The following is a 27197-nucleotide window of genomic DNA, read 5'->3' on the forward strand; positions in this document are numbered from 1 at the left end:
CGCCTCCGCCATCTTGAAAGCGGGCAAAGCGATGAGGGCGGAAAGGGTGGGGATGTCGTGAGGGAAGGGACGTGGCCCAGGGCAGCCATGGCGGCGGCGAAGCCGGGTGTTACCGGTGCTACCACCAACTTGCTCTTCTCTTCCTCCGCTACCGAGTTCAACTTCACCGTGCCCTTCATCCCGGTCAGCCAGGCTCCGGTGATACCGCCGGACTCCGCTCTCCTGGCAGCCGGTAAGGGAGGGTGCTGAGGGGTTCTTGTGAGAGAAAGTGGAGGGGCACGGAGGGGTCGCGCGGGCCCCGGGCGGAGCCCTGGGTGCGGCTGGATAACGGGCTTGAAGGGTCGGTGGAGCTCTGAGGAGCCGAGCTGGGGCCTGCCCGGAGCGGGTGCGGGCCTGCCCGGTGTGTGGGCCCGCTGCGTGTCGGTTAGACCTTCATGTGCTCCCCGAGGGGCTCCCGGAGCTGGTTGTCACCGCCGGGCGTTAATGCTTCAGGGAGGATAAGCTACCCGAGATGTGCGCGTCCCGCTTTCCTGGGCGTAAGTCATGGCTGTGTGCTTGGTTTCTAGCTCCGTGTATAAGGATAGCGGGAGGTTATCATGTTTTCAGTTCATTGATCAGTATGTGTGTTTCTGCTGTTAAAAGCTGACAGAACTCAGGGGTGTACTTAATGGTTTCGGTGTTTTAAGCTCCTCTTCCATGTTGTCCCTTTCCCTGTGTGGAATTAGTGAGTTAAGGAGGCACCTTAAGTTCCCTTGCTAATTTAAGCGTGGCTTTAGTATTCTTTCCTTCTAAATCCTTAGTGGTTTTCAGGCTAAAAACATGATGCTCAAATAGTTTCAGGAAGGAGAAGACTTCTGGAAATTCATTCAGTTTGAGGTTAAAACCTTAAATGTTAAAAATGCATCTGGAAGTCAGATAAGCTAAATTTTGCTGCATCGGTATGTGTTGAGTCCAAAATCCAAGTCATTATTTCAGCACTGTTGTATCTTAGTTATAATAGGCATTAGCAGATGAAAAGCAATGAGGTACATCTATGTAGATATAATAAAATGTTTGCCAGGTGTGGCTTTGAAACACTTTTTTTGATAAGCTACATTTTTGGGGTGGAATGAAGGAAAACATTACAATACTTGAGGTGTTTGGTAGGTGATATGTTACCACTTCCATTGTGCAATCCTTGTACTTTTTTTTTCCTGCACATATACATTGTTTCTCTTTTAGAAACAAAAGTAATGTTGAGGTGCCTGTCTGGCCAGTGGCTTTGCAGGGGTGACTGCCTTGTTGCAATTTCCTGAAGACTTAGAAGGTACCCAGGAAGAAGATCCAATGGAATTTCATTAATGCTGTGTATCATATACTCTCCATCTCACTTGAAATGTGACTAGATGAAGATTCATGGATTTGCAGCTGGGGTGAATTTCAGTGCCGGGGGTTATGTCGCATTCCTTGTCTATCTGAGTAAGGCCCATGTCCTGTTAAATGCTCTATTTCTGTGGCCCACTGCACGCACCAGCGATCTGGCTGTGTAGAACAGTTTGCATCTTGAACACCTTACATTTCCAAGGGTGTTCATGCTTTGCAGTTTGAATTCTTCCCTGTGAGGGTGCTGAAGCATTGACACAGGGTGCCCAGAGAAGCTGTGGCTGCCCCATCAAAGGCAGTGCTCGAGGCCAGGTTGGACACAGGGGCTTGGAGCAAGCTGCTCCAGTGGAAAGTGTCCCTGCCTGTGCAGAGGGACTTGGAACTGGGTGAGCTTTAAGGTCCCTTTCAACCCAAACCATTCTGTGTTTCTGTGACAATGGAAAATACATTCCCTGTCTCAGGTGTGGGTAAAGGAAGCTATATACTGACTGCAGATAGGAGTATTCCCAATGAGGAAGTGGGCCGATGTCACTTATCGTTGTCAGGTGACAATCTATGAATGACAAGGTTCAACCTTATATAAGGAGGGATATACAGGAGGTTGTCACAGTCACTTTTGAAGAAAGACTGTTTTATGTATGGGAAGAATACTGCCTTTCTATGTCTAAGCTGTATACTCATAGGATATTTTTAAATGTATATGAAGTGCTTGTTTTTCTGCCAGTCTGGGTTTATGTTCCAACACAGACTTTGCAAAATTAGAGAAAGGCAAAGCATGAAGGTAATGAATTGAAAAACTGTGTATGGGGTGTTTGTACGTGTATATACATAGACTTCTGGTGTTTGCAGAACTTTTGCCAAAGAAAGGTACAGTTAGACTAAATCTCTGAAACCTACTTGAAATTGGAAAACAGTAGGTGTTTTGTGAATAGGCACTTAGTAAAGGCCTTGAACTCTTAAGCACATTGCTATGTGTTTATTGTGATCTGAGATGGTGAATTGCCTATTCTGCAGTTATTTTCGAAAGCTGAGAACTGACATTTCAAGTGTTCACACACCGTGTAGATGAGGCCCTCAGTGACATGGGTTAGGGGTGGCCTTGGCAGTGCTGGAGTAACAGTTGGACTTGATGATCTTAAAGGTCTTTTCCAACTGAGTTGATTCCATGATTCTATGAGAGTGTGGCATGCAGTGTGCTTCTCTCTATTCTACAGTGTTTTTGCGGTATGAAAGAAAGAAGAATTTTATTGTTTAGCACCTTTTATTTAGTATAAATGGCTTTTCTGCCTTGTAGTTGGGAGATAATCCATAGGCCTGGCTTTGTAATGTTCTTTGCTTATAAATAATTTTATTGTGCTCCACGTGATGGCTCACACATGTAGATTTTGGGTTTTGTTCCTCAAAGTGGGATAAAATGTTATAGGTGAGAGTAAGAGAAGTTGGTAAATTCAGCTGATGACTCAAATTTCCAGTCTGGAAAGACTTTAAGTAAAAGATGATTAAAATAGTCCTTTTTACTCATTCTGCTTTCATTATTAATTAATTAGAAAAGCAGCTTCCTAGGGAGACTTCTATGTGGATTCCCCTGTGCTCCCTTGATGCTCTGTTACAGTTCTGTTGGCTGAGGATAATGACATTTGTTACTGGCTTCTTGTAGCTTCAGAGGTGCTTGGCCCCTGTCTTTGGCAGGGGATGAATAGTAGGGAATCAATGATAGCTCTGTGGTTTCTTCCCGACAGCCTGGGGATTATCTGATTATCAGAGCAGTTAACACCACACTTATGACTTCTGCAGATTCCACTGGTGCTTGCACGGTGCTGTTCCTTCAGCAGGCAGGCAGTGATGCTCAGCCTTCACAGGGTTAACTGAGGTTACTGTGAGACCTATGATAATGTCAAACCACTTTTTTTTTCCCCCGCTTGTTCCCAGGTTACTACAAAGCAGAAAATCAGGATTGACCAGGGCCTGGTTTGTATATATTCTCAGTATGAAATGGTAGTTGTGGCCTTGCACCTTTTTAAGCCGTCTCTTGCACTTATGCAGAATGGGGACTTATTTTCTGTGCCAGTCTAGAGTAGGAGTTTCAGAGAGAACTGGAGTCAGTTGTGCTCATCAATAACTTGGAATGATGGGTTATGGCCGCCTTGCAAGTTGAATGAGAAACCTTGTGAGGGATCTTGCCTGAAGGAGCAGGCCAGGATGGATTTGTTAACCAATAGGTTTGGCATATTTGGGCATGTATTTAAGATCTGCTTTTGAGTTTGATCTTGGAAGTCTAGGGATTAAGAGTCTAAACTCTTACGCTTAGTAACTATTTTCATGGTGAAAGGAAATGAACCAAGGCTGCTCTTGCATTTATTTGGTAGGCATAGGGAAATTGGAGGGATTTTAGTGCCCTGGAAGCAGGGATCCTTGCCAAGTTGGCTTGGGAAGGTCCTGTCTTCAGTCATACTCTGGTCTCTTATTCCAGATTTTTAACTTTTGTTACTTTATCTGGGTTCACGGAGTGACTGTTATGGTCCATTTTAAATGTTCTTGAAGACTTGGTATGTTTTGTTTCATTTTATGAGGTATTTAGTTGTCAAGTACATGTAAGCTTTGTAATTCTTTTGACTTTATGGGGACCAACAGAGTTTTGGTAATAGCTGATAATTACAGAACATTTTGACTACATGCACTAGCTGCTTTGAACCTCCCATTATAGCTGTAGTTATCTTTGTGTTTTTGCAGACGATTCTGCAGATGTTGGTGAAGAGGACAGCTTCTTGGGTCAGACTTCTGCCAGCCCCAATCCACCACAGACTTTCAACTATTTCTCTCAAGTACCTAGTAGCAGTGATCCATTTGGAAGTATTGGGCAGCCCCCCTTAACAACTGTTGCACCACCTGTTGGAGCACCAGCCTTCTCCAGGCCTTCAACTTCATTTCCACTTGTTTCTGGATCACAGGATGGGCAAAATGCCTTTTCACCACATATTCCACAGTCACAATCCTCTTACAGTGCACCACCTACTTCCCAGGTGGGAATCACAGCATATCAGACTCCGCATCCAAGCTGTCCTCCACCTGCAAGTGCATCTACTCTTCCCCAGGGAACATCTCAGCAGGGGTATAACCCTTACCGGCACACCAGCCTTAGCAGCAGAGCTAACCCATACCTGACTCCACCACAGCTGCAACAGAGTCATCCTGTTCAACCTCCGTGCTCTGTGCCACCTGTCCAGATGTATCAGACACCTCCAGGGTCATTGACACAGGTACAGAAATCATTCCTGATGGCCTGCTACTGGAACAAACCAATTCAAGTCACTTTCCTCTTTGAATTGTACATTTTGTTTTCTGAAGATTTTTCTCCTCCCATTGAACCATTTCTGATAGCAAAATCTTTTTGCTAGAGCTAGCTGCTTTAGGAAAACTCTGATCTTTGAAGTGAGCATACCCTGAGGCTGTAGCTGGGTGAGCAAAGCCAGGTGATGAAGTTCTGTTGCTCTTTTCTGCCTATTACTGGGTTTGCTGCTGTTTCAGCTGTGCGGCTGCTTTGTGCCTCTGGTGTAGATCAGGTCAAATTGAGCCATTTGCAAGATATGAGCTAAAAATTGGTTCTCCGTTCATTCTGGTAATGATATTGAAGAAGAAAAAAGAAAGAAAGAATGGTTGTGTTATCTAGAGCAAAGTGTAGATCAGTTCTGTAAAAACTGTGAGCTTAAGGTGATAAGTCCATGTGTATTTTCAGTTTCCAGAATCTCAGTCAGAGTTCTCAGCTCCCAGGCCTTCAGGTTCACTGGTGCAGGCACCTCCTGTTTTGCGGCAGAACCGATATGAGCCAGTTCAGCCCCACTGGTTCTACTGTAAGGAAGTGGAGGACAAGCAGGTGTGGATGCCATTCAGCTTGCTGGATTCTGCAAAACTAGAAGAAGTCTATAACTCCGGTAAGTTGTGTCTCACTCAAAGGTGAACAGGACTAGAAAGAAGATATTAGAGTAATGCCATATATGAGAGTATGATATGGCAATAATAAGTAATGCTGATACATGTCTTGAAGATGTATTTTGGGCCACTTAATTTATTTCATTTACATTATGTGTTGCTTGATGCTGGCATTTTGTTAAGATGTTCTATGCTTAGTGGAGATCTCATTTTCATGTAGAACTCCTTTGTTATTTGGCTTGGTTTGCTTTGTTAAACTGTCAGCTCTGGTATAAGAATTTGTATCTGGGAGTTGTTCAAAACTTTTTGCTGTGTACAGAAGACATGCAAGTGTTTTAGAAGCAACATAGAATCATAGAATAGTTAGGGTTGGAAAGGACCTTAAGATCATCTAGTTCCAACCCCCCTGCCACAGGCAGGGACACCTCACACTAAACCATGTCACCCAAGGCTTCATCCAACCTGGCCTCAAACACCACCAGGGATGGAGCATTTACCACCTCCCTGGGCAACCCATTCCAGTGCCTCACCACCCTCACAGTAAAGAATTTCTTCCTTAGATCCAGTCTAAACCTCTGCTGTTTAAGTTTCAACCCGTTACCCCTTGTCCTGTCACTACAGTCTCTAATGAATAGTCCCTCTTCAGCATCCCTGTAGGCCCCTTCAGGTACTGGAAGGCTGCTCTGAGGTCTCCACGCAGCCTTCTCTTCTCCAGGCTGAACAGCCCCAACTTTCTCAGCCTGTCTTCATATGAGAGGTGCTTCAGTCCCCTGATCATCCTCGTGGCCTCCTCTGGACTTGTTCCAACAGTTCCGTGTCCTTTTTATGTTGAGGACACCAGAACTGAACACAATGCTCCAAGTGAGGTCTCACAAGAGCAGAGTAGAGGGGCAGGATCACCTCCTTTGACCTGCTGGTCACGCTCCTCTTGATGCAGCCCAGGATACGGTTGGCTTTCTGGGCTGTGAGCCGGCTCATGTTCATTTTGTCATCAACCAACACCTCCAAGTCCTCTGCAGGGGTGCTCTGAATTTCCTTTTTGCCCAAGCTGTAGCTGTGCCTGGGATTGCTCCAACCCAGGTGTAGGACCTTGCACTTGTCATGGTTAAACTTCATGAGGTTGGCAGTTGCCTGATATTATGGAGCTTCTCTTCCATGGTGTAATTATCTGTCTTAATGGCCTAATACTGTATTGTAACAGAGTGTGACTTTTGTGTTATAGTCCAGCCTGATCCTGAGAGTGTGGTTCTGAGCACTGATGGGGGACGCTATGATGTGTACTTGTACGACAGGATGAGGAAAGCTGTCTACTGGGATGAAGAGCCTTCTGAAGTGAGACGCTGCATGTGGTTTTATAAGGGAGAAAAGGACAGCCGGTTTATTCCTTACACTGAGGATTTTAGTGACAAGCTAGAGGTTAGTGTTACCTTTACATAAATCTCACTAAGTACTTGATAGTTCTTCATATTTATGACTTCAGAAATACCTCCTTGTGTTTCATTAAAATGACTTCCAGAATGCACTTCCTGGAATATAAGTAAGGAAATCCCGCACAGGGCAGTGGCTAGAAGGCCATGTTGCTCATACACTGCTGAGATCTAAAATCAACTTGTGTAGGACTTCATGTGACACTTTGGTATGAACAAAGCGACGGCAATTATAAACTTAATATCACAGATGATGCACAAGACCAAAAAATAGTTTGTCTGAGAAAGCATACTGACTTTGTGTAACTTGTTTGCTGTTTCAGGCAGAGTATAAAAAAGCTGTCACTACAAATCAATGGCATTGGCAACTTGAATTCACAAGTGGGGAGACAATTGTTATGCATAATCCCAAGGTAATGGATTTTGGCAATTGATTCTCACAGGATTCATTAGGGGTGAATGAGCAGATGGATGGCAGCATAAATTGAATGCAGTCTTGCTTGAAACATACTTGTTGATTGGTTTGTGTATGCGTGCATTAAAGATGATGAAGTTTATAGAACACTGAACTCCTGCTTGTTTCAGTGTGCTGTAGGTTATTAAAAGACGATGCTTTTGAAACCTAAGAGGAGTAAAGGTTTGCACAGTAAATGTTTCAACTAAAAATCAACTGGCAGCAAATGGGAGGCAATTTGAATTGGTTTAACCTCAGAGAGTCTGTATCAAATGGAAGGTAATTTAGACTAAGAGCTTTCATGTGGAGAAGAGCATTAATCTAACAACAAGGTATTAGTTTGGAAAGTCAGCAAATAAAGTTTTAAAAGTTATTCTAAATACTTTGCCATCAGTCTCATGGGTTTAAAACTTGGACTTCAGCCTTATTGACCAATGCTGTTAACTGTTCACTTATCACAGATGCAGTAATAATGAATCCATTCTGTCCCTTGGATTTTTTTTATCATGGTTGCTCATTGTTTAGGCAGTTAATAATGCTGGTTGAGGAGTTCTGTCTAGTAAAAATCCAGAAAAGGAGTGCTGAAACCACTTGGCGTCATATTTATGAGCTCAGACTATACTGAGTCAGTGTAAGTCTTATCTCACTAGTGGCAGTGAAGCTGTCATTGCCATGGGGCATAGCCTTAGGGTTTGCTAATGCTGTTTTCTGCATGCAAACAAAGTATTTGAATCTCAGGTGTAAGGTAAAGCAATCAAGCAAAAAGTGTGTCAATCCATGCAGTGCTTTCAGATGAACAATATGGATCATAAGGTTTCTTTGTGTTTATAATTGGACAATATGTTTTTTCAGGTCATAGTCCAGTTCCAACCTGCCACACCAGATGAATGGGGTACCTCTCAAGATGGTGATCAGGCAAGACCAAGGATAGTAAAGCGTGGGATTGATGATGACCATGATGAAATTCCTGATGGTATGTAATTACTCTCCATGGGCCTGCAGCTTGAGCAGTTAGTTTGGTTCTGTGCAAAGGTAGTGCACAAAGGACAATAGTGGGTGGAGTCGCAATGCATACTTAGAATCTAAAGATTAAAGTTATTCCTCAATCTAAGCTGCCTGAAAGAAGTTACCTGGGTTTTTTAATCAGAGAAGTCCTGTGGGCTATGTTATGTCCTGAACCATATTGTATGAGAAGCTTTAGAAATCAAGTATATCTTAAAGTTGCTGGACTGTAAACTTCACCACTGCAGTACACACTGCTGATTTTTTTTTTCTTTCCTTTTTCTACAGGAGAAATGTCCCAGATTGACCATTTGGTATTTATGGTTCATGGCATAGGTCCTGTATGCGACTTGAGGTTTAGAAGTATTGTTGAATGTGGTAAGTTCTTGGTTGTTTAATGAGCAGTTGTATTCTTAACTGTTTATGTGGGTCTCTTGTATTCATATAAGCATGTCTTTGAGGAAAACCAAAAGAGAATATTTATATTTATGTGTTATTTGAGTACTGGTACTATTGGATTTTCATTACTCTTCTTCTCTACAGTTGATGATTTTAGGACTGTTTCTCTGAAGCTGTTACAGACTCACTTTAAGAAGGCTTTAGAGGAACACAAAGTGAGCAGGGTGGAATTCCTCCCAGTTCACTGGCATAGTTCTCTGCACGGAGATGCAACAGGTGTAGACAGGTGAGTACATTGCTTAATGTTGAGAACTTTGTAGAAGCTGCATCTTTATCTTTTTGATGAGGTGTATAGGGAAAGCTGAAAAGGCATGTGGAGTATTTTCTCTTGTTAATTTTCATGCCACTGTGTGACTTAATGCATATACACACACAGTCTTTCAGCACTACATTTTCATGGAAGTGGCTAATGCATTGATAACATGATGAGTGTGTAGAGGTAGTGACAGTAAGTATGAGGTGCTGAGCATAAAGATGTGTTGTCCAACACAGCTATGTACAATTTGGAGTGAAGAACTTTCTCTCCTGTATCTTCCTGCAGTCTGATTGAGTCTGACCTGAGCAGATGAGATGTTAGTGTCCTCTTCCTGAGGAAGGCATTGAGCCCTCTGTACAGTCCTATAGTAGTACCTGAATTAGGATTAGGCAGTGGATCTGAAGTTAAGATGATTTTACTTCATTTCAAAGTAAAATTAAAAAAAATATCTATATTGGGTAGGAGTGTTGCAATATTTTAAGATTTATTTTAAAAGCACTTCTTGGAACCTGTCGCTTTGTTGTTGCTTGACATTTCAAACTGTTTTCTCTTGCTCAAAGATAGGGAAGTAGAAATTGTGAGGGTAGCAACCTGTACCGCTTAGAGCGCACACTGATGTTCTCCAGGCTGTTGTAGCTCAGTCAAGTCATACTGCTTTTCTAGAAGCTTAGTCTTTTTTTTGCATTTAAACTCTGAATTGTCATGAGGAAGGATCTTTATTCTATGAACCAAGCCAGGCAATGCTACCTAAGCAGTCTGAGTTCTCTACCAATTCCAGCTGTCTTACCTCAAGGCAAGCAGATGTGATGCCTGGTGATGAGGATTATGTTGCCTTTTTCTTCAATTTCACCTTCAGTTTTTATATGCAAGTTCTTTTTTTCATCCACTTTGACCAATGGTCACAAAACTTCCTGCTTCTAGATAAGAGCAGTGTTGGAACAGAGGAGAGATTATTTCAGGCATCCCTTCAGCCTGGAGGGCAAAAAGGGAGCTGTATCTTTCTCAAATACATATAATCAGCAGATAGCTCCAATGTATGGGGATGCAATGATATGCTTTATTTAATGTCTGTAGTTCCCATATCTGTACTATTTATATTGCAGTTCCACTACCTGTCATTTCCAAAGTTAACAAAGTTTATATCTGCATTTCTTTAAGGGCATTCATGTTTCTAATAATTTTGTGTCACTAGGAACATAAAGAAGATCACTTTGCCTAGCATTGGACGCTTGCGGCACTTCACCAACGAAACCCTGCTCGACGTCCTGTTTTACAATAGCCCCACCTACTGCCAGACCATTGTGGACAAAGTGGGGCTGGAAATGAATCGTTTGTATGCACTTTTCATGAGTCGTAACCCAGACTTCAAAGGAGGAGTCTCTGTGGCTGGGCACAGTTTAGGTAATTCTCTTAGGAACTGATCTGGGATAAAACCAGCATCCCTACACTAAGGGAAATGAAGCCTTAATTAAGCATAAGGCTAAAATTAGCTGTTGGGGGTGGCTGTCTTTCAGAGCACTGCTGATTAAAGTCAAATACCTCTCAATACCCAAGTTCATTAAGCTTTGAGAGAAGGTTAGGTACTTCATGTATACATGCATTTCCCATTCCCCTTTAGCTTCCTACATGAAGACTTAGTGTCTGTTTTGTGTTTAAAAGTTGACAGGTTACTTGGTGTCATGGTAGGTGGGTAACTTCTGTATCTCAAAACCCTCACTTAGTAAATGTAAGATGATTATTATTTTTTTTAACATAGATTAAGTGTTATGACATGTGGCATACTGGTTGGGGCTGGAATTTGTCATTCAATTTGGGAAGCAGTCTAAGTTACGGAAAGTAAGTTTGATAATGGTAACTATATGAAGCATAAATGAGGAGGGAAAAAAGGTTTGTTTCTCACTGAGAATGAACATGTCCAAATTAATATTTAGGTATTTTAGTTTGGAATACAATCAATCTATATGTTGCTATTGCATATAAATTTTGCTTGTGATTTAGTGATAAGAAAATCTGACCTTTTTCTCAAAGCAACTTTAATTCCTGTTTCCAGGTTCCTTAATTCTGTTCGACATACTGTCTCATCAGAAGGACTTGGCATCATCAGTAAACACTGGACCATTCTCTGATGTTAATGGGACTGGAAAGGATGTGGCTGGTCATGATAAACAGGTAATGTCTATATGTTAGTCTTTCGAGGCAAATGGTTCTCATATTTTTCAGCAACTTTCTAGAGTTCTAAGAATTTATTAGTTGAAACACAGTTGTAGTTCTGATAGTACTTTTTAGCATGTGAATGGAAATGTGCAGTTCTGTAAATATTGTCAATCCTCAGGACAAACTATTGGCATCTCCTTCAAGTTTGAAGAAGGCCCTAATGGGATTTGATGAGAACATCAACTTTGACCCTTATGGAGATACAACTTGGTCTTAACAGTATCAGAATTGTAGGGGAGATGAGTAAAAGGGGAAACAACCTATCCATGTTCATACTAGAAACAGTGACCAGTTGTTTGATGATGAAAAGGAATATTTTGAGTGTTGGAAAGCTCAAGAAACCTTTTGCCTCTTAAAAGTTACTAAGTGTGTATCTTGCCAATCTATTATTAGTGGAGAATCTGTATCCTGCTTTAGTGAAAATGGACATAAATTTATAAAGCTTATATAATAAAGTTTTTAAGATAAAGGAATTAAACTGTTTATCTTGGTGTACATTTGTTTTTTCACTGTTAAATGATGTGATTCTGTTTCTGTGCTGTTTTAAGATCACTGAAGATACCAGTTCCTTGGGCTCCTCTATTACTACTGGTGATGACCTTTGTGAGCCTGAAGTAGATGATGATGTTCCTACTTTGCAGAAGACTCTAGAACTGCTTAGCTTGTCAGAATATGCTAGCACATTTGAAAATGAGAAAATTGACATGGAGTCTCTGGTACAGTAATACTCACTTGACTTTTGGGGATTGCCCAGTGTATAGGGGTTTGTTTGGGGGTTTTTGTTTTTCTTTGAGCTTAGTGTACTATGATGCATGAAAGCAGTTACAAAGGTAAGAGAATTATTGCATGACATGAGGACTAATTGCTATGTGACTCCTTCTTAATGTGGTATACACCCTCTCTCCCCCTTCCCATTCCCCCCAGTCATGTTAAGGTAGTTTGTATCAGGTCTCTTTTCTTGTAAATACTATAGCTTTATCAAATGTCTTCTCTAATCCATAAGTCATTGCCAATAAGAAATCATATATGATACTAGAAAAGTTACAAAGTAAGTGTTGATATGTGTTTGATTTTATTTTTTAATTTTATTTTGCTTGGTTTGGGTTTTTTTAGCTCATGTGTACAATCGATGACCTGAAGGAAATGGGGATACCTCTTGGACCAAGAAAGAAAATAGCTAACTTTGTAAAAGACAGAGCAGCTAAGCAGGTAAACACACTTTTCAGGATGAAATAAACATTGTTAAGCAAAAGTAACTGAATTCCTTGCTGTGAGGTGACATCTGTTCTTTAACACACTTGGTACTATAGAATCATTGAATCACAGAACGGTTTGGGTTGGAAATGACCTTAAAGCTCATCCAGTTCCAGTCCCCCTGCCATGGGCAGGGATGCCTCACACTAGATCATGTCACCCAAGGCTCTGTCCAACCTGGGCTTGAACACTGCCAGGGATGGAGTGTTTACCACTTCTCTGGGCAACCTGTGCCAGTGCCTCACCACCCTCACAGTGAAGAATAATTTCCATATATATAACTTGAACTTTTCCTGTTTTAGTTTAAACCCATTGCCCCTTGTCCTATAGCTACAGTCCCTGATGAAGAGCCCCTCGCCAGTGTCCTTGTAGGTCCCCTTCAGGTACTGGAAGACTCTTATGAGGTCTCTATGCAGCTTCTCTTCTCCAGGCTGAACAGCCCTGACTTTTGACCACTGTGAAATAAACTTTTTTTTTGCTCTGATTTTTGAAACTTTTCTCCAAAGGAACAAAAGAAGGCACTAGCAGAAAAGAAAGCAGTGCTGGCTGCCACGCTCCAAACTCAAGAAGATGCCCAGAAAGCAAAAGAGACAGTTAGTTCTGTCTCCTCTTCAGAGTCAGGTCAGCTGCATTCAAAGAGGAAGCTTCCAGTTGGTGCATCTGTTTCTTCAATGAACATTGACTATGAGTATTTTGAGGTTGGAACTGGCCAGGTGAGACTACATGAATTAAAATGATTCGCTTGGAACAATTCTGTCCTTTTGCTGGGCTTCATTTTCTTAATGTTGATAACTCTGCTGCTTTCCTTGTACAAAAGTTATACTTACACAGAACTTTACCCTTTGGTGGGAGGACTGGAGAAGTGGGTTAGATTACTGAAAGCAAAACTTATAACAAGGGTGCCACTAAAATTCATTTTCAGCAGTGAGTTGAGCTGTAAATACAGTTCTGTTCCAGAAGCAGAACTGTCTGAATGGCATGATATTGAATGGTCACCCTAAACTGATCTATCTATACTGTTACATTTAAGATTTACTTCAAACTTAACTTACAACCCAAACCTCAAACACCTCCTGTTTTAAACGTATGTTTAATTTTTCTGGGTTTTAAAAGTTTTTCTTTAAGAATATTTAATATTAGAGTATCAGTATTCACTAGTACCATGGTATTAGTGTGGAAGAGGGCAATGAAGCTGAAACTTAATGGGAATTATTGTGAGCATGTGGTTGGTTTAGTGCACTGCTTGTTCTTTCTTCCCAGCTAAGCATTATATTGACTCCCTGGCAGTCCTGAGAGATTATATATCTGATTTGTGTCTGGTAGGTTTCTGTGGCTTACAGTCCTTTGGACTTTGAACCAGATATTTTCTTTGCTCTTGGTTCTCCTATTGGTGTGTTCCTTACTGTGAGGGGTGTGGAGAAGATTGATGAAAACTACAGGCTTCCAACCTGCAAGGGATTCTTCAATATCTATCATCCGGTGAGTTAAGCAGTACTTTTGAGGTTTGCTTTTGCTTGATGCAGATGAGACCAATGCAGAAGACTTAAGCTTTAACCTCTGAGCATTACACCTCCTGTTCCACTATGTACATTTCCCAAAACACCCTTTTAAAAAGAAATGACCCATAGGAAATGTATATTCCAAATATCTGTGGTGTTTACTGCAAAGTGAGCTGGCTATAGTTTCCATACCTACCACTTTAGGTATGGATTGGCTTGATATTTGCCATGTTCAACTTTTTTCTTCTCCCTATTAATATCAAGCCCCTCTTGTAGATTTTTATGAACTGTTTTAGCTGTTTACAGGACTTTTCTAAGTTTCCAGTTTGGGTTCTGGGAAATTGAAATCCTTAGATGTTCTGCAGTAAATACAGTACATTTGCCCTCTTCTGTCCCATCTTCTTTGACAATTAAATAGTGACATGTTGATAGTAATCACCAGAGTGCAAGAAAAACTTGTGGGTCTTTCACTGTTGTTTCCTTTTTAGAATCTCTGTCTGTAGAAGAATAAGTCTTAATTTATTAATAGAACCTGTTTAATCTTATGATCAAGTAGTCATGAACTGAGTTTCTGTAAAACTGAAATGGCACAGAATTCCAGAATGTTTCTCTATTCATAAATAAGGATTTTATTCTTTTTTTTCTAAAATGTGATGGTTAGAACGATTTTTAAGCTACCTAAATGTCAATGTGTTGTTTCTTCCCAGCTTGATCCAGTGGCTTACAGGTTAGAACCAATGATCATTGAAGACCTGGATTTAAAACCAGTTCTCATTCCACATCATAAAGGCAGAAAAAGACTTCATCTGGGTAAAAAGAAAACTTCTTTCATATATGGATCTCATTCCTAATTTCCTCATTTGCTTTAGAATATTGTAAAATTTCAAAGGACTGATTAATGTTCCTGGATATCTACCTCTATGTTTTCCCTAAATATCAGAGGGGAATTTTTCCAGCCCTATAAATTGGATAATTGGATATTCACAGTTGCATTCAGATGCAAGAATTGTAATTCCTCCAGATTTGAGCTTCTAAAGTTCCTTTTAAAAATGGAACAGTTGTGAGCCCTGATCTAACAGATCCAGTCGGTTCTAACCAGTTACTGTGAAGAGCTTCTTCAGAGTTTCCCACCAGTATTGAATGGCAGCTTGGTTACTGGTGACACAGTTACTGAGCTGTAGCTGAATTACAGGCTAGAGTTGTCTAGGAGTGCTTCTCTAAATCACTGCCACTGCAAGTGACTTTGGCAGCTCTTGTGGGTTCTTCTGCTCTGTTGGAGTTTGAAACTCTCTATACTCTTAGTGTAGGATGTTAGGAGTGATTGGGGGGTGGGGTGAGGGGTGGGGGTGTTCAGGGATTAGCTGGTGAAGCTATTTTTGTGGATCCTTCTGGATTTGGAGGCTGTTGAACTATTTCCTGTGCTAGTAGGTTTTAACTCATTGGCCCATTCAGTGAGAAATCAGTGGTGCATTAATTGCATTTCACTTAATTGTTTTTGAGTAGAATAGAGAAGCAAGAAACACATGTTCATGACATAGCAGCCTATTTCTCAACAAAAGTCACAATTATTAGGAAAAGCAGGGTTTTGTTATTCTGGTTTTAGTTTATAATTTTACATCTTTCTCCTATGTGACTTTTTTTCCCACCTTAGAGTTGAGAGATTCTCTCTCTCGTATGGGATCTGATCTGAAACAGGGTTTTATTAGCTCTTTGAAGAGTGCGTGGCAGACCCTGAATGAATTTGCACGTGCTCATACGTCTTCATCTCAACTGCAAGAAGAGCTGGAGAAAGTAGCTAACCAAATTAAAGAGGAAGAAGAAAAACAAGTGGTAGAAGGTATGTGGACACATCATGGTTTTTCTTCTAACTTGTCAATATCAAATAAGAAGAAACTTGAGTATGCTAGTGATGGCTTGCTATTGATTTACCTGACCCTATGCAGAAAGCCTCTGTGCTAGGTGACAGATACTCACCAAAGCTGCTCTGTCCCTGCCCTCAACTGGACAGGGGAGAGGAAATATAATGAAAATCTCATGGGTTGAGATAAGAACAGGGAGATCACTCACCAGTTTCTGTCAAGGGCAAACCAGACTTGACTTGGGCTGAATTAGTTAAACTTATTACCGGTCAAATCAGAGTAGGGTAATAAGAAATAAGCTGAAACTTAAATCACCTTCCCCTACACTTTCCTTCTTCCCAGGCTTTACTCCCAATTTTCTCTACCTCCTCTTCCCCATGCAGGGGGATGGGGAATGGGGGTTGTGGTCAGTTCATCACATGTTGTCTCTGCCACTGCCTTCTTCTCAGGGGAGGACTACTCACACTTACCCTGCTCCAGTGTGGGGTCCCTCCCACAGGAGACAGTCTTCCATGGACTTCTCCAATGTGAGTCCTTCCCATGGGCTACAGTTCATCATGAGCTACTCCAGTGTGGGTCCCTCCTACAGGGTGCAGTCCTTCAGGAGCAGACTGCTCTAGTGTGGGTCCCCTGCAGGGTCACAGCTCCTGCCAGCAAACCTGCTGCAGCACAGGCTTCCCATGGGGTCACAGCCTCCTGCAGGGATGCCCTGCTCCAATGCGGGGTTCTCCATGGGCTGATCTACTGCTGCATTTTTTTTTGTCTGTTAGGCAAGGAGAAGTTAACAGTTTTTATTGAAGGATATTTTAGGCTTAATTTTCTATAACCTTTCAACTTTCTGCTGGAAGGGCAAGTTTCTATATCAGTTGTGTTTTCTTTCTTCTCAGGGCAAATTAAATAAGCATTTGTGAGATTTAATCTCTTTAGTAGTATTCTGCTGAGGTTTTGGAATGAGCTAAGAAGCATTTAAATGTGTACTTGAAGAGGAAAAAAAATGCTGTTGAAGAAAATAAACTTAAGTTGGATATAAATATTACCCCTAATGACACCAAGGGCAGGTTTCCCAGTTGTGAATTATCTGTTGGTGTTTCATAATGCTGCCTTTGTCTATACTTGCAAAACCAAAGCGTTCCTTCTAGTTTAAATTGCGATTGATTCTATGCAAGGGGATTGTAAAAATGTATTATTTCAGGTTATTCACTTGTTGAATGACTGGATCTGCTATGTATTAGCACTGGGGTTTGGTTTTAAAATTGCTCAGCTGCTAGTTTGTGAGCTATTCTTCAAATACACTCTGTTTATACTCTTCTGAAAGTAAGCCCATAATTCCAGTAACCTTTCTCAGTTATGCAGGGGTGTGCTTGTCAGTTAAGGCTATTATTATTGTCTTATTGGAAGCACTTGGAAACCAAAGTAGGGGAAATGGGTGATGCTTCTTGATAACAGTTGAGCAGGCTATGCTTGAAAAGAGTTTAAATCTTAAACTCTAATTTCAGCTGGAAAGGTCACTGAAAGTCCAGACCCTCCAAAAGATGAAGATTATCAAGTGAAGGTTGGAATGCTAAATGGAGGGCGTCGGATTGATTATGTTCTACAAGAAAAACCAATAGAGAGCTTCAATGAATACCTTTTTGCTTTCCAGAGTCATTTATGCTACTGGTAAGAGGGAATACTTGTGATTCTATAAGTACTGCTTGTCTGAGATAACTGTCTATCTTTAAATGTTGGTGATAACATGCCTACCATTTATCTTCTTCTATTGTCTGTTATTTACCTGTGACCAGTCTGATAGTAGCTTCAATCATGTTTCCTCTCTTGGTGTTTATGATGAAAGTTCAGGTGACGTCTGTCAAAAATCATGCCCTAGTGTTTCACTTCAAGCATGTTTTGACAAAAATAACATAGATTTATATGCACAGATCTATTTTTCAGGCTACTGCTGATTTGGGAAGGGTTGTAGAAGGACCAACCAATTATAAAGCAACTAGAACAGGAGTTGTTCCAGTGGTTGATGTGTATGCATATGACTTCAGTCCTGAGTTTTCTGGGTCTTCGAATTTAAACATTTGGAAAAGATGACTGCAGAGTTCGATAGGAGTCTGTATCACTTAACTCTGAAATAGCCTCTTGTTAGGAAAGGTGTTGTCTTCTTACACAGGCATACCCTAAAGAGAAGTTCTGTAGAATCATAGAATGCCCAGTTGGAAGGGACCTTAAGGATCATCTAGTCCAACCTTACTGAGCAGGCATGACCTAGACTAGATGTCCAGCCAAACGTTCAGTGTCGAACACTGGGAAATCTCCCACTTCCCTGGGCAGATTATAAATTTGTTACACTCTAGATGCTCAAGTGTTATAAAATGGAGACAATTTGGGTATGAAGGTAAAGGGTATGTGTGACTGTGCAGCAGTGCCAGCCTCAAGGCATCACACCTAGATGTCACTCTTAGCTAATCTAGTTCTGCTTTAGTACAGACTGAATAAATGGATCATCCTTTTCACAGTAAAGACATTGCACACTGAGCCTCAAAACACACACCTTAAGCTACAGTCATTTCCAAAACAAGGAGAGCTCTGTGAGCATTAATTCCTTCATGAATTGTTATATTAGCATGTAGTAAAACTTTATTACTTTGTGTTGGAATGAAATTGCTCAAAACTGATGCTTTGCTATCACATATTAACAATAGAAATAAAAGAGAAAATACACAGTGAAACTTCCTGTAAATTTGGGTGGTTCTAATTTACCACTTGTATACAGTGGTTGCTCGTATACAGAGGTGCTTATAGAACAAGAAGCAGAGTTTGGTATTCTCATGTAGTCAGAGCTGTAGTACACCATTGCCTTATCTGGATTTGGATTTACATTTTTTAAGTGCTTATGTGTTTCAAATGAACATGAAAGCCAGCCTTAACCTGAGCTGCATCAAAAGAATAGTGACCAGCAAGTCGAGGGAGGTGATTCTGCCTCTCCACTCAACTCTCATGGCACTCTCCCTGCAGCCCTGCATCCAGCTCTGGGGCAGCAACACAAGAGGGATGTGGAGTTATTGGAGTGAGTCCAGGAGAGGCCATGGAGATGCTGTGAGGGCTGGAACAGCTCTGCTCAGAAGCCAGGCTGAGAGAGCTGGGCTGGGTCAGCCTGGAGAAGAGGAGGCTCCTTAAGGGGAGACCTGAGAGGAGCTCCAGTGCCTAAAGGGGCTGCAGGAAACCTGGAGAGGGGCTTGGGACAAGGGCCTGTAGGGCCAGGCCAAGGGGAATGGCTTGAACCTGCCAGAACAGGGGAGACTGAGCTGAGCTCTTAGGCAGAAGCTCTTCCCTGTGAGGATGCTGAAGTGCTGGCACAGGGTGCCCAGAGAAGCTGTGGCTGCCCCATCCCTGGCAGTGTTCAAGGCCAGGTTGGACACAGGGGCTTGGAGCAGCTGCTCCAGTGGAAGGGATCCCTGCCTGTGGCAGGGGTTGGAGCTGGATGAGCTTTAAGGTACCTTCCAGCTCAAAACCTGTTCTGTGATTCTATCACTCAAGTGGAGAAAAATGTAATTCTAATTACAGGAACAGCAGTAAGTATTGCTGTGTTGCATTTGCCCATTTTAACAACATGACAACATCTTTATATGTAACAGACAAGCTTGGTGTCAGTTGCTGAGCTGTGCAGAAAGGTGCTGGCGAGGGAGGAGTGCTGGTCTCTTGTTTTGAGTTTAGCAGGTGCCAAATGTGTGATATTCTATGCTGCTTCTAAAGGTTTTGATTTTCAATAGCTGAGAATTTTTAGAAGCAGGCATTTTTCCAGAGGTTAAAATAAGGAATCGAAAGTATTACCTGAAGAATCCTATTAAAGTATCAGTCTTGCCCTTGTACGGTGTTAAGATCAGTAGCAGCTGGAGGAGTGGTTTTCAGGGCTACGGTACTGATGTGCCCTGGCATGGCTGAGCATTGAGCTCTGGCCATTCTTCTGATTAGTCTGTGACCCAGTGGTGGCAGTGCTGTTTCATGGGTAGAGTTGAAGGAGCAAGGAGTTCTTTTCCACAAGGCGGCAGCCGATCCTTCCTAGGATTTACAAACCTGCTACTTGTAGTTTGTTTTTTGGTCTTTCACGTAAGGAAGATAAAGCACAATGATTAATGACCAAAATGTGAACAAAGATTCTGTGTTGATCCTTCTGCTTGCTTGTTTGTTTACTCATTCAATAGCAGAGACCACCATGAACTGTGTTACTATATCTCTGTGCTCAATTGTGGATAATATCTGTAGCTCCTTGGCTCACCCATGTAACTCTTTGCTGGAGCTCTGCAAATGATGTTCTTCACATTTGGAGGGTAACAGTTCTGACCAACCATCTAAATCACCTTTGCTATTTCACTATATAATTTCTTCTAAAATCCCAGGAAGCTGCCCTTACCTTCAGCTTTGGAACTTTGTTAACATTTGCCTGTTTATCTTTGTTATTTTTTACAGGGGTTGTCTCTGTTTTATATTAGTATTGTTTTGAATAACATTTTATAGATGCATAAGATAAATCTGTGGATGTTCACCTTAAATTCAGATAGCAACAAGCTTTGACTTTGAAAATATGGAAAACAGCCACTTGGAAGCATGGCACTTGAATTATATGAAGCTTTAAATTATTTGAGAACTTCCTTACTTTTTAGTGGTAAGGAAGAGATGAAGGCTATTTACAAGGAAGGACCAGCCAGTTGGGAGAGAAGTATTAGAATATTGCTGACAGAAGTGGCAAAGGTGAATTTTGACATTGGGCTGATAGATGCGGTAGCACAAGTAAAGGAAGAAAGCCTTGACAAGTAGAATGTATTCATGGTGAAATATAGGAGCTCGCTGCAGACCAAAAACAATAGATTATTTGAGAAAATTTAAGCCAAATGAGTAAGATTAAAGAAGTGAGTAGAGAAGGGGATTTTGAGTTGGAACGTGATAAGTTAGGGAGGACAGAGCAGGGGGGAAAATACATTAAGAAAGGATAGCAGAAATAATGCAAAGGTGATGAAGAATTGAGCTGGAAGGAAGTTGATAGAAATCGTGTTCCTGAAAGATAAGTACCAGGGCAATAGGATGCACAAACATTTTAGAGAGCTGGAGTGGGATGAAGTGTAGTTTACAAGAAGTGAAACATGGGCAGTACTAACAATACTTTTTTCCTTCTTTTCTTTACAGGGGATCTGAAGACACTGCCTTGCTATTTCTCAAAGAAATATACAGGACTATGAATATCCAGCCTGAGCAGCCACAGCACTGATGTATAGAAACATGAATTGTAAGTTTGTTCTAATATAACTTACATACTCATACCAAACTCAGCTGCAACTTGGGTGTCTTTACCATCCCCTTTTTACTCTGAAGTTTAAATTACAAAGCAGACAGCCAAAAAGTGTCATTTTGATGCCAAAAACAATTTCTAGACTGAAATGCAAGAAAAGTATTAATGTTCTTCCCACTTTCATTCCCAGAAGATGTCTGATGTTAGAGTTTTTGGTATAGGAGAATAATTGCCAGTACAAATATGTCAAAAAATATGACCTCTCTTTATCATGTTTCTCCCCCCCATGTTCAAGCATAGGAAAACTTGATGATATTGGACATGATGAAACTCCATTTACAGTGAAGTAAATTAAAGGATGCCAACAGTGTTCTGCTGTTATGTCTGTATTGTATTGGTTTGACTGCTTGTGCACACATATGCCAGGGAACAAGCTGTTTGTCTCCCAAAAAGGTGTTAAACATTAATATTGATAAACTACTGAATAAGACCTCTCTCTATGCCAGTACTTTGTTATCTTTGTATAGCTTAAGAATTGCAGTAGAACAGATGAGATGATATAGCATGGAAGTTGGTTCACTTTGAAAAGAAAGCTGCAATATAATTGAGTATCTGAAATATGCTTGTAGGTATTTTTAAGACCTGTATTTCCTAACTGAGGATCTCTACCAGATTGCACACTGGGTGTTGTAGAAAAGACTATACTCTTTTGAGAGGCATGGAGGAAGAAGTAGGCATCTTGCCTTTTTGGAATTATACAACAAGATAGTTTCTGATGTATTTCTCCATTTTTCAGAACTGATAATGTCAAAGTGCACAAATACCCAGTATGAAGAGAAATACTTGACATTTCAGAGGAATGTTCTAGATACCTTCAATGCTAGCATAGTTTTAGTAGTCTTTTGAGAGAATGCTCTGATAGTCAGTTGATAGCATCTTTTTAAAGTGAAATGTCATAGGTGATCCAATGCAGTTTTGAAAGCATGGCCAAAAAATAGGGATAAGGCAGTGTTTGGCTGCACAGCTCTGCCAGTGGTGTTACAGTTGTCACAGTGCCTTGTGCAGAGTCTCAAGTCATAGCTGCAGAATATTTTTCTCTGCTTTTATTGATGACTGCTTAGGGTGAAAGCATGCGAAGCTTAGTGCTACAGAGATAACTTTCAGTCTCGTGGAGGGGGGCATGGGAAGTGACAGTTTATCACTGTGGAGCTAAAAGTGTGTTTGTTGCTCAGATAATTCTATTTTTCATTGAGAACCACACAGTCAGAGGAAGGATTAGGAGGATGTCATGCAACAAAGAACAGTCAAGGAAGTCTCTGTGATTGTAATACCATATGGAGTTGCTCAGAACTTCTCTTGACACTTCCTTGATTGCACAGTATTTGAGACTAGGATTCAGATCCCAGAGGCTTAAATGAGAGAGCACTTAGGGCCCCCTGGAGCGTGCTTAATGACAGGTGGTATCTGGGGAAGGCTGCACGCTACAAGACTGGGATCTTTTTTACATAAGAAGAAATGTCAAATATTGCCATGTAAGTCTTACAGCAGGGAAATGAAACATTGTCCCCCTGTGATAAGGCTGGCATGGTTTCTTTTTTCCTTTAAGACCTTCAAATGTGAAGGGTGGTAGTTTGAAGGTAATGGATTATAGAGTGATGCCTAGGACAGCAACAGCCACTTACCTCTCTAGAAGTAGATTACGTTTAGAAACAGCTTCTCTCTGTTGTTGGCTGCTCAAGGGAAAGAGTGAATGCCAAAGGTGGCTCTGGGCTCCAAATTCATACTTTTCATGGTTTGAATGATGAGACCTGAGCACATCCCTGTTTTGACGTTCAGAGCTGTCTCTTGCTGTGTAGCCTAATTTCATGGTGCCTGCTGTCAGCAGAGTGGAAGAGGCAGAATCTACAGCCTGCTTACCTCTCCCTGGGAAAGTTGATCTTAAAGGGGTCTGCACTGTCCAAGAGCACCATGAGCTTCTTTGGGACTGTGGTAATTTAGCAGAGTCAAGCTAAGGGAAGGAGCTGTGTGTTTGGTTTTCTCTCTGGTTTGAGTTAGCTGATTCTTTTCCTTTGGAAGAATAAAGGGAGTTGACCAGTGTTCTTAAGAGAAGAAGAGGAATGAAGGTGGCCACTGTACTTCATCATATGGAGGATGAAGTTTGAAAGCAGAGGGTCATTGCCGCACGCAGTCTGTTGCACAGCATGTTTGTATAGTGTTCTGTCTTGGGAGGTTTTTCTTGACATCTACTAGTAACTTACTCTTAGCTAAATTGAGTCAGTAGCACTAACTATCTTGGCTAAAATTACACATGAGAAGAATTTATTGCATTTAAAGCTGGTGAGTAGCTACTATTATCTGTTTGCTTCTAGTCACTGATAAGAGAGTACCGATGGGATTAAAACCTCCTGAGTTCTTTTATTTTGTATAAGTGACTTGATACAGCTCTTCTAGGTCATCTTAAAGCTGTTCTTAGTGAGCCAGTAATAAAGGGTTCCATATAAACAATACAGAGAAATCTTTGGGATAACTTGAACACATAAATTGGAGTTGGTTTTTTTTTGTATCTATTTTGGTTGAAAAGAAGCTAAAAACACAGATGTTTTTAAGTGATTTTGCAAATGAGAACGTAGTCCTTTAGTAAAGCATGGCCACCATTAGCATCTTTTGCTTAGATTGATGGCAGTATCTTTCACTGTCTTGGTAAGAATATTTGTTCAAGTTGCTATACATTCTATTATTCTTATTTTTACAGCCCTTTTAAGAGGGCTCCAGGGAGGGAGGAGAGTGCACCAGCATATTGAAGCTTGGATGTATAAACTGTCACATCTTTATTTCTATCTCTAGAGTAGGATAGTTTCTTACCATAAATTAAAGAATCCAGTAGGTAATTACAATGTATGGTGATGCCATCCTGTGAGCAGTTATGAGCTCCTTTCTGTTTGTAACTGATTGCCAATTTGTGTCCATAAAAAGTATGTTGCAGAGCTTATTATATTGAGTCTTCCTGAAATTGAATGTTGGCATATTTAATGTTATTAGTACTGCAGGAATAGAAAACTTGATATATTTCATATTTCCCATGTTCTGTTTTCTCTGCACAGCCATACCTGTTACCCCGAGAGACCTGGTGAAAAATTCTTTGAACAGCACCTAGTGTTTTCATAGGTACAGATGACTACATAAGCATCACTCTTTTTTGCCAGTCCAGAACTTGCTCACATTCTACCTTCTTGTGTCACTTCAAGCAAACTTACATTTTGAGATGATCAGCACTGTCATTCAAGAGACGAATGGAATCACCCAATGTTGACCTGAAATCAGTTTAATTGTACAGTTGCCATGTGTAAAGTGATTGTCGAAGAGGGGGTTTGCTTTTGGCATGCAGATCATTGCTCCTCTCCTTCAGCTCTCCTGTCTCAGCTGGCTGTCAAACATGCTTTGCCTACCAAGGCAGCATGTCCTTATTAAAAAGGACGTGTTGAGAAACAGCAAAAATCTGCTTTTCTTGATACATTTGTTCATCCATCTTTTAGAAATGAACTGTAGCTCTAACTATCTTTAATACAGATTACACCAAATAGTTCATATTTACTAAAAACTAACAACCATAATTTCTTACTGTTGTGTGATGGAGATTATTTTATAAAGACCTTTATAAGCCTCTGTTAAGAGTTTTATTGTGGTTTTTTTTTTAAGCAAAAATGAACCTTTGACTTTGAAAACCTTAGAAGCTTGTTACAGCCAGTTCAGTGTTCACATCTCCTGAAATAAAGAACAATTTGAAACAACATTTTGATCTGGTAGTTAAAGTAATCTTAGAGAAACTAGGCTGCAGGTATGAGAACGAAAACACCTTGACATTGCAGTTTAATATCTCAAAACAGTTAATGTAAATGGAATAATCTGAAGCTTATGGGTACTAGATAATGGTGTAAGTCCAGATCTGCAATCCAGACTCTGTTCTCATGTAATGAAGTTGAGATGAGTTGAGTAGTATGATAGCCCTTGAATAGTGAGCTTCTGTAGCTTTCCTCTGGCTTCAACTGACATGTGAACTGTGGCTTTTCTTAATATTAGTGACTGAACCTTGCTGCTGACTATTTGCCTCATTATGTCAGTAAATGAATGTTGAAAGGCCTTTGGGTTTGGTTTTTTTTTTTGTATATGTAAAATACACATATTGTTTATATATTTTGGTTATAATTAAAAATACCTTATTTCCAGTGTGTGTATATATAATAAGGGTTTGTATTTCATCTCCAAAAATAGGTTGGAAGGGACCTCTGGAGAGGTTACTTAGTCCACCTTGCCTGCTCAGAGAAAGAGTGGCTTAGGGCCATGCTCAAGGATGGAGATGTTTCTCCTCTTTGGGCTCTATTCTGATGTTTGAGTACTGTAATTGTAATTCTTGTTTCTAATATACAATTGCAATTTCCTGGTGGAGCTTATGTCTGTTGGCTCTTGTCCTTTCTCTGTGCATCTTCAAGAGTAATGTCTCTGTATTCTCCTGTACTCCCATGTTAGACAGTTGAAGACAGCAAGATTTTCCTGTTTGCCTTCTTAAGACTGAAGACTTTGCTGGACATCTTGCATTTTATCCAGAAAAAAAACACATTTGTATCTTTGTAAACCAATCTCTGAAGGCCAAGTTTCCTAGGCTTTAAAACCCAACAGAAGACCATAAGCCTCAGCCACTGGCTTCCTTTTCATCTAAAGTATCATGGAGTAGAAGGTTGTACACATTTATAATCTCTGTGCAATACCAACTAATTGATGAATATGCTTAAATACCTCTGATGGTGTCTTGTTCACTTTCTTCTTCTACTGTAGAGCTGATGGGCTGTGATACAGCTCCCAGGTTAGGCAACAGCAGCACCAAGGTACAGTAAAATTCTGTGTGTGAGAAGCGGTGCTGCATGGGGGACCCTGGCTGGCAAGGAGCCTATTTTGCAATGGAAGGTTGCACAGGAGGATATTGCTAAGTAAATGAGGACCATCTGGATGGGGGAATTGTTTTGGGAATATAGCATTAAAATTAATTCTAGTTAGATAAAAATTTGACTGCAGCTACAGTAGCTAGTGCTTCCTCAAAAGGGAAGTTCAGACATTAAGGAAAGGCAAATGGCAGCATAACAATGATTATACAGGCCAAAGAAAGCTGTAAAACAAATGGAGTTTAAAGAGCAAGTTTCCATTGCTACAGATGGATGTATGACTTGCTCAGCATGCTGCAACAACTTATTAGGCAGACCATGCACAGCTCAGCCTCTGATGTAAATATATATATAATATATATAGTGCTGTGGGCTTGATAGGTTTTATTTATTTTGACTTATAGATTTTACATTTTTAAAATTAAAGTATCTATGTAGTAGGGTATAATAGCACAAGAAAAGAAAGGGAAATATTCACCTACCCCAGAGTGCTGGGAATTAGAACCATCCCATCGCTACTTTGATTCTGCCCTGGCTTAAGTACTGCTTCAGGGAAAAGAGAATTGCAAGTTTAAGGTGAAACTATGTAGATTAACTTATAGGAAAATAGAGGCAGGAGTGGGGAAGGAGCAGCTGGTGTGAGTGAAGTGCTTGGTTCTGCTGTGGTGTTGGTTCTCTACAACATTCACATCCGTACTCTTGGACTCAGGGCTCTAGGATCCCCCCAGGAAAAGCCACCCACCCCTAGTGGCTTCTTAGCTGCTTACCTGTGGGCTTTAAATTAAAGATTGTCATGTGAGGTGGGTAAATCCTGGCTGTGTTCTGCAGCCCTGATGGTGTGTCTACAGCTGGCACTAACATGAAAACAGGCTGGGGTGACGGGCAGTGCTGCATTGAATGGAGCTGTGCTAGTAGGCTCATGGAGGTATGCAGAAATACTGGAACAAGTATGGTGTGAGGTGCAAAGTGATGCTGGCACCACCTGTCTAACCCAAGAGACAGCTCCCATGGTGTAGTTGTACTTAGTGCATAGAGCATCTTTGAGACAGATCACCATGTAGTAGCTCATGCAGAGGCAAAAGTTGAAGTTGCTCATATCAGAAGGTTAAAAATGTGTAATTCTTGCTGACAGAAAACACCTGACAGGTTGTGAAGTGGAAGATTTGTCTTGCCCTGTGCAGCTCTGTGGCTTTCCTAAGGAGTCCTGTATCCAGCTCTGGGGCAGCAGCACAAGAGGGACATGAACCTGTTGGAGTGAGTCCAGAGGAGGCCATGGAG

The 27197-nt window shown here is 41.0% G+C and overlaps 1 protein-coding gene across 1 annotated transcript; it reads left to right on the forward strand.

The window, feature by feature from the left end:
- Window positions 1-52: 52 nt before the first annotated feature.
- Window positions 53-25428, forward strand: SEC23IP (SEC23 interacting protein). The gene is made up of 19 exons (XM_013130432.3): window positions 53-232; window positions 4093-4619; window positions 5096-5291; window positions 6512-6705; window positions 7040-7129; window positions 8023-8143; window positions 8461-8550; window positions 8716-8857; window positions 10080-10288; window positions 10938-11056; window positions 11650-11817; window positions 12215-12310; window positions 12862-13068; window positions 13679-13834; window positions 14562-14664; window positions 15506-15691; window positions 17210-17372; window positions 20883-20982; window positions 24087-25428. The coding sequence occupies exons 1-18, from the start codon at window positions 88-90 to the stop codon at window positions 20962-20964; spliced, it is 2994 nt and encodes a 997-aa protein (XP_012985886.2). The 5' UTR covers window positions 53-87; the 3' UTR covers window positions 20965-20982; window positions 24087-25428.
- Window positions 25429-27197: the final 1769 nt, after the last annotated feature.

This window comes from Melopsittacus undulatus, chromosome 4 (assembly GCF_012275295.1).
Source record: "Melopsittacus undulatus isolate bMelUnd1 chromosome 4, bMelUnd1.mat.Z, whole genome shotgun sequence".
Lineage (NCBI taxonomy): Eukaryota > Metazoa > Chordata > Aves > Psittaciformes > Psittaculidae > Melopsittacus > Melopsittacus undulatus.

Excerpts from the sequence above, each read along its gene's own strand:
- SEC23IP (XM_013130432.3), top strand. The coding sequence starts at position 88 with ATGGCGGCGGCGAAGCCGGGTGTTACCGGTGCTACCACCAACTTGCTC. Across the intron at positions 13,069-13,678 it reads TTGAGGTTGGAACTGGCCAG|GTTTCTGTGGCTTACAGTCC; the intron begins GTGAGACTACAT and ends TGTGTCTGGTAG. Across the intron at positions 15,692-17,209 it reads AGAAAAACAAGTGGTAGAAG|CTGGAAAGGTCACTGAAAGT; the intron begins GTATGTGGACAC and ends CTCTAATTTCAG.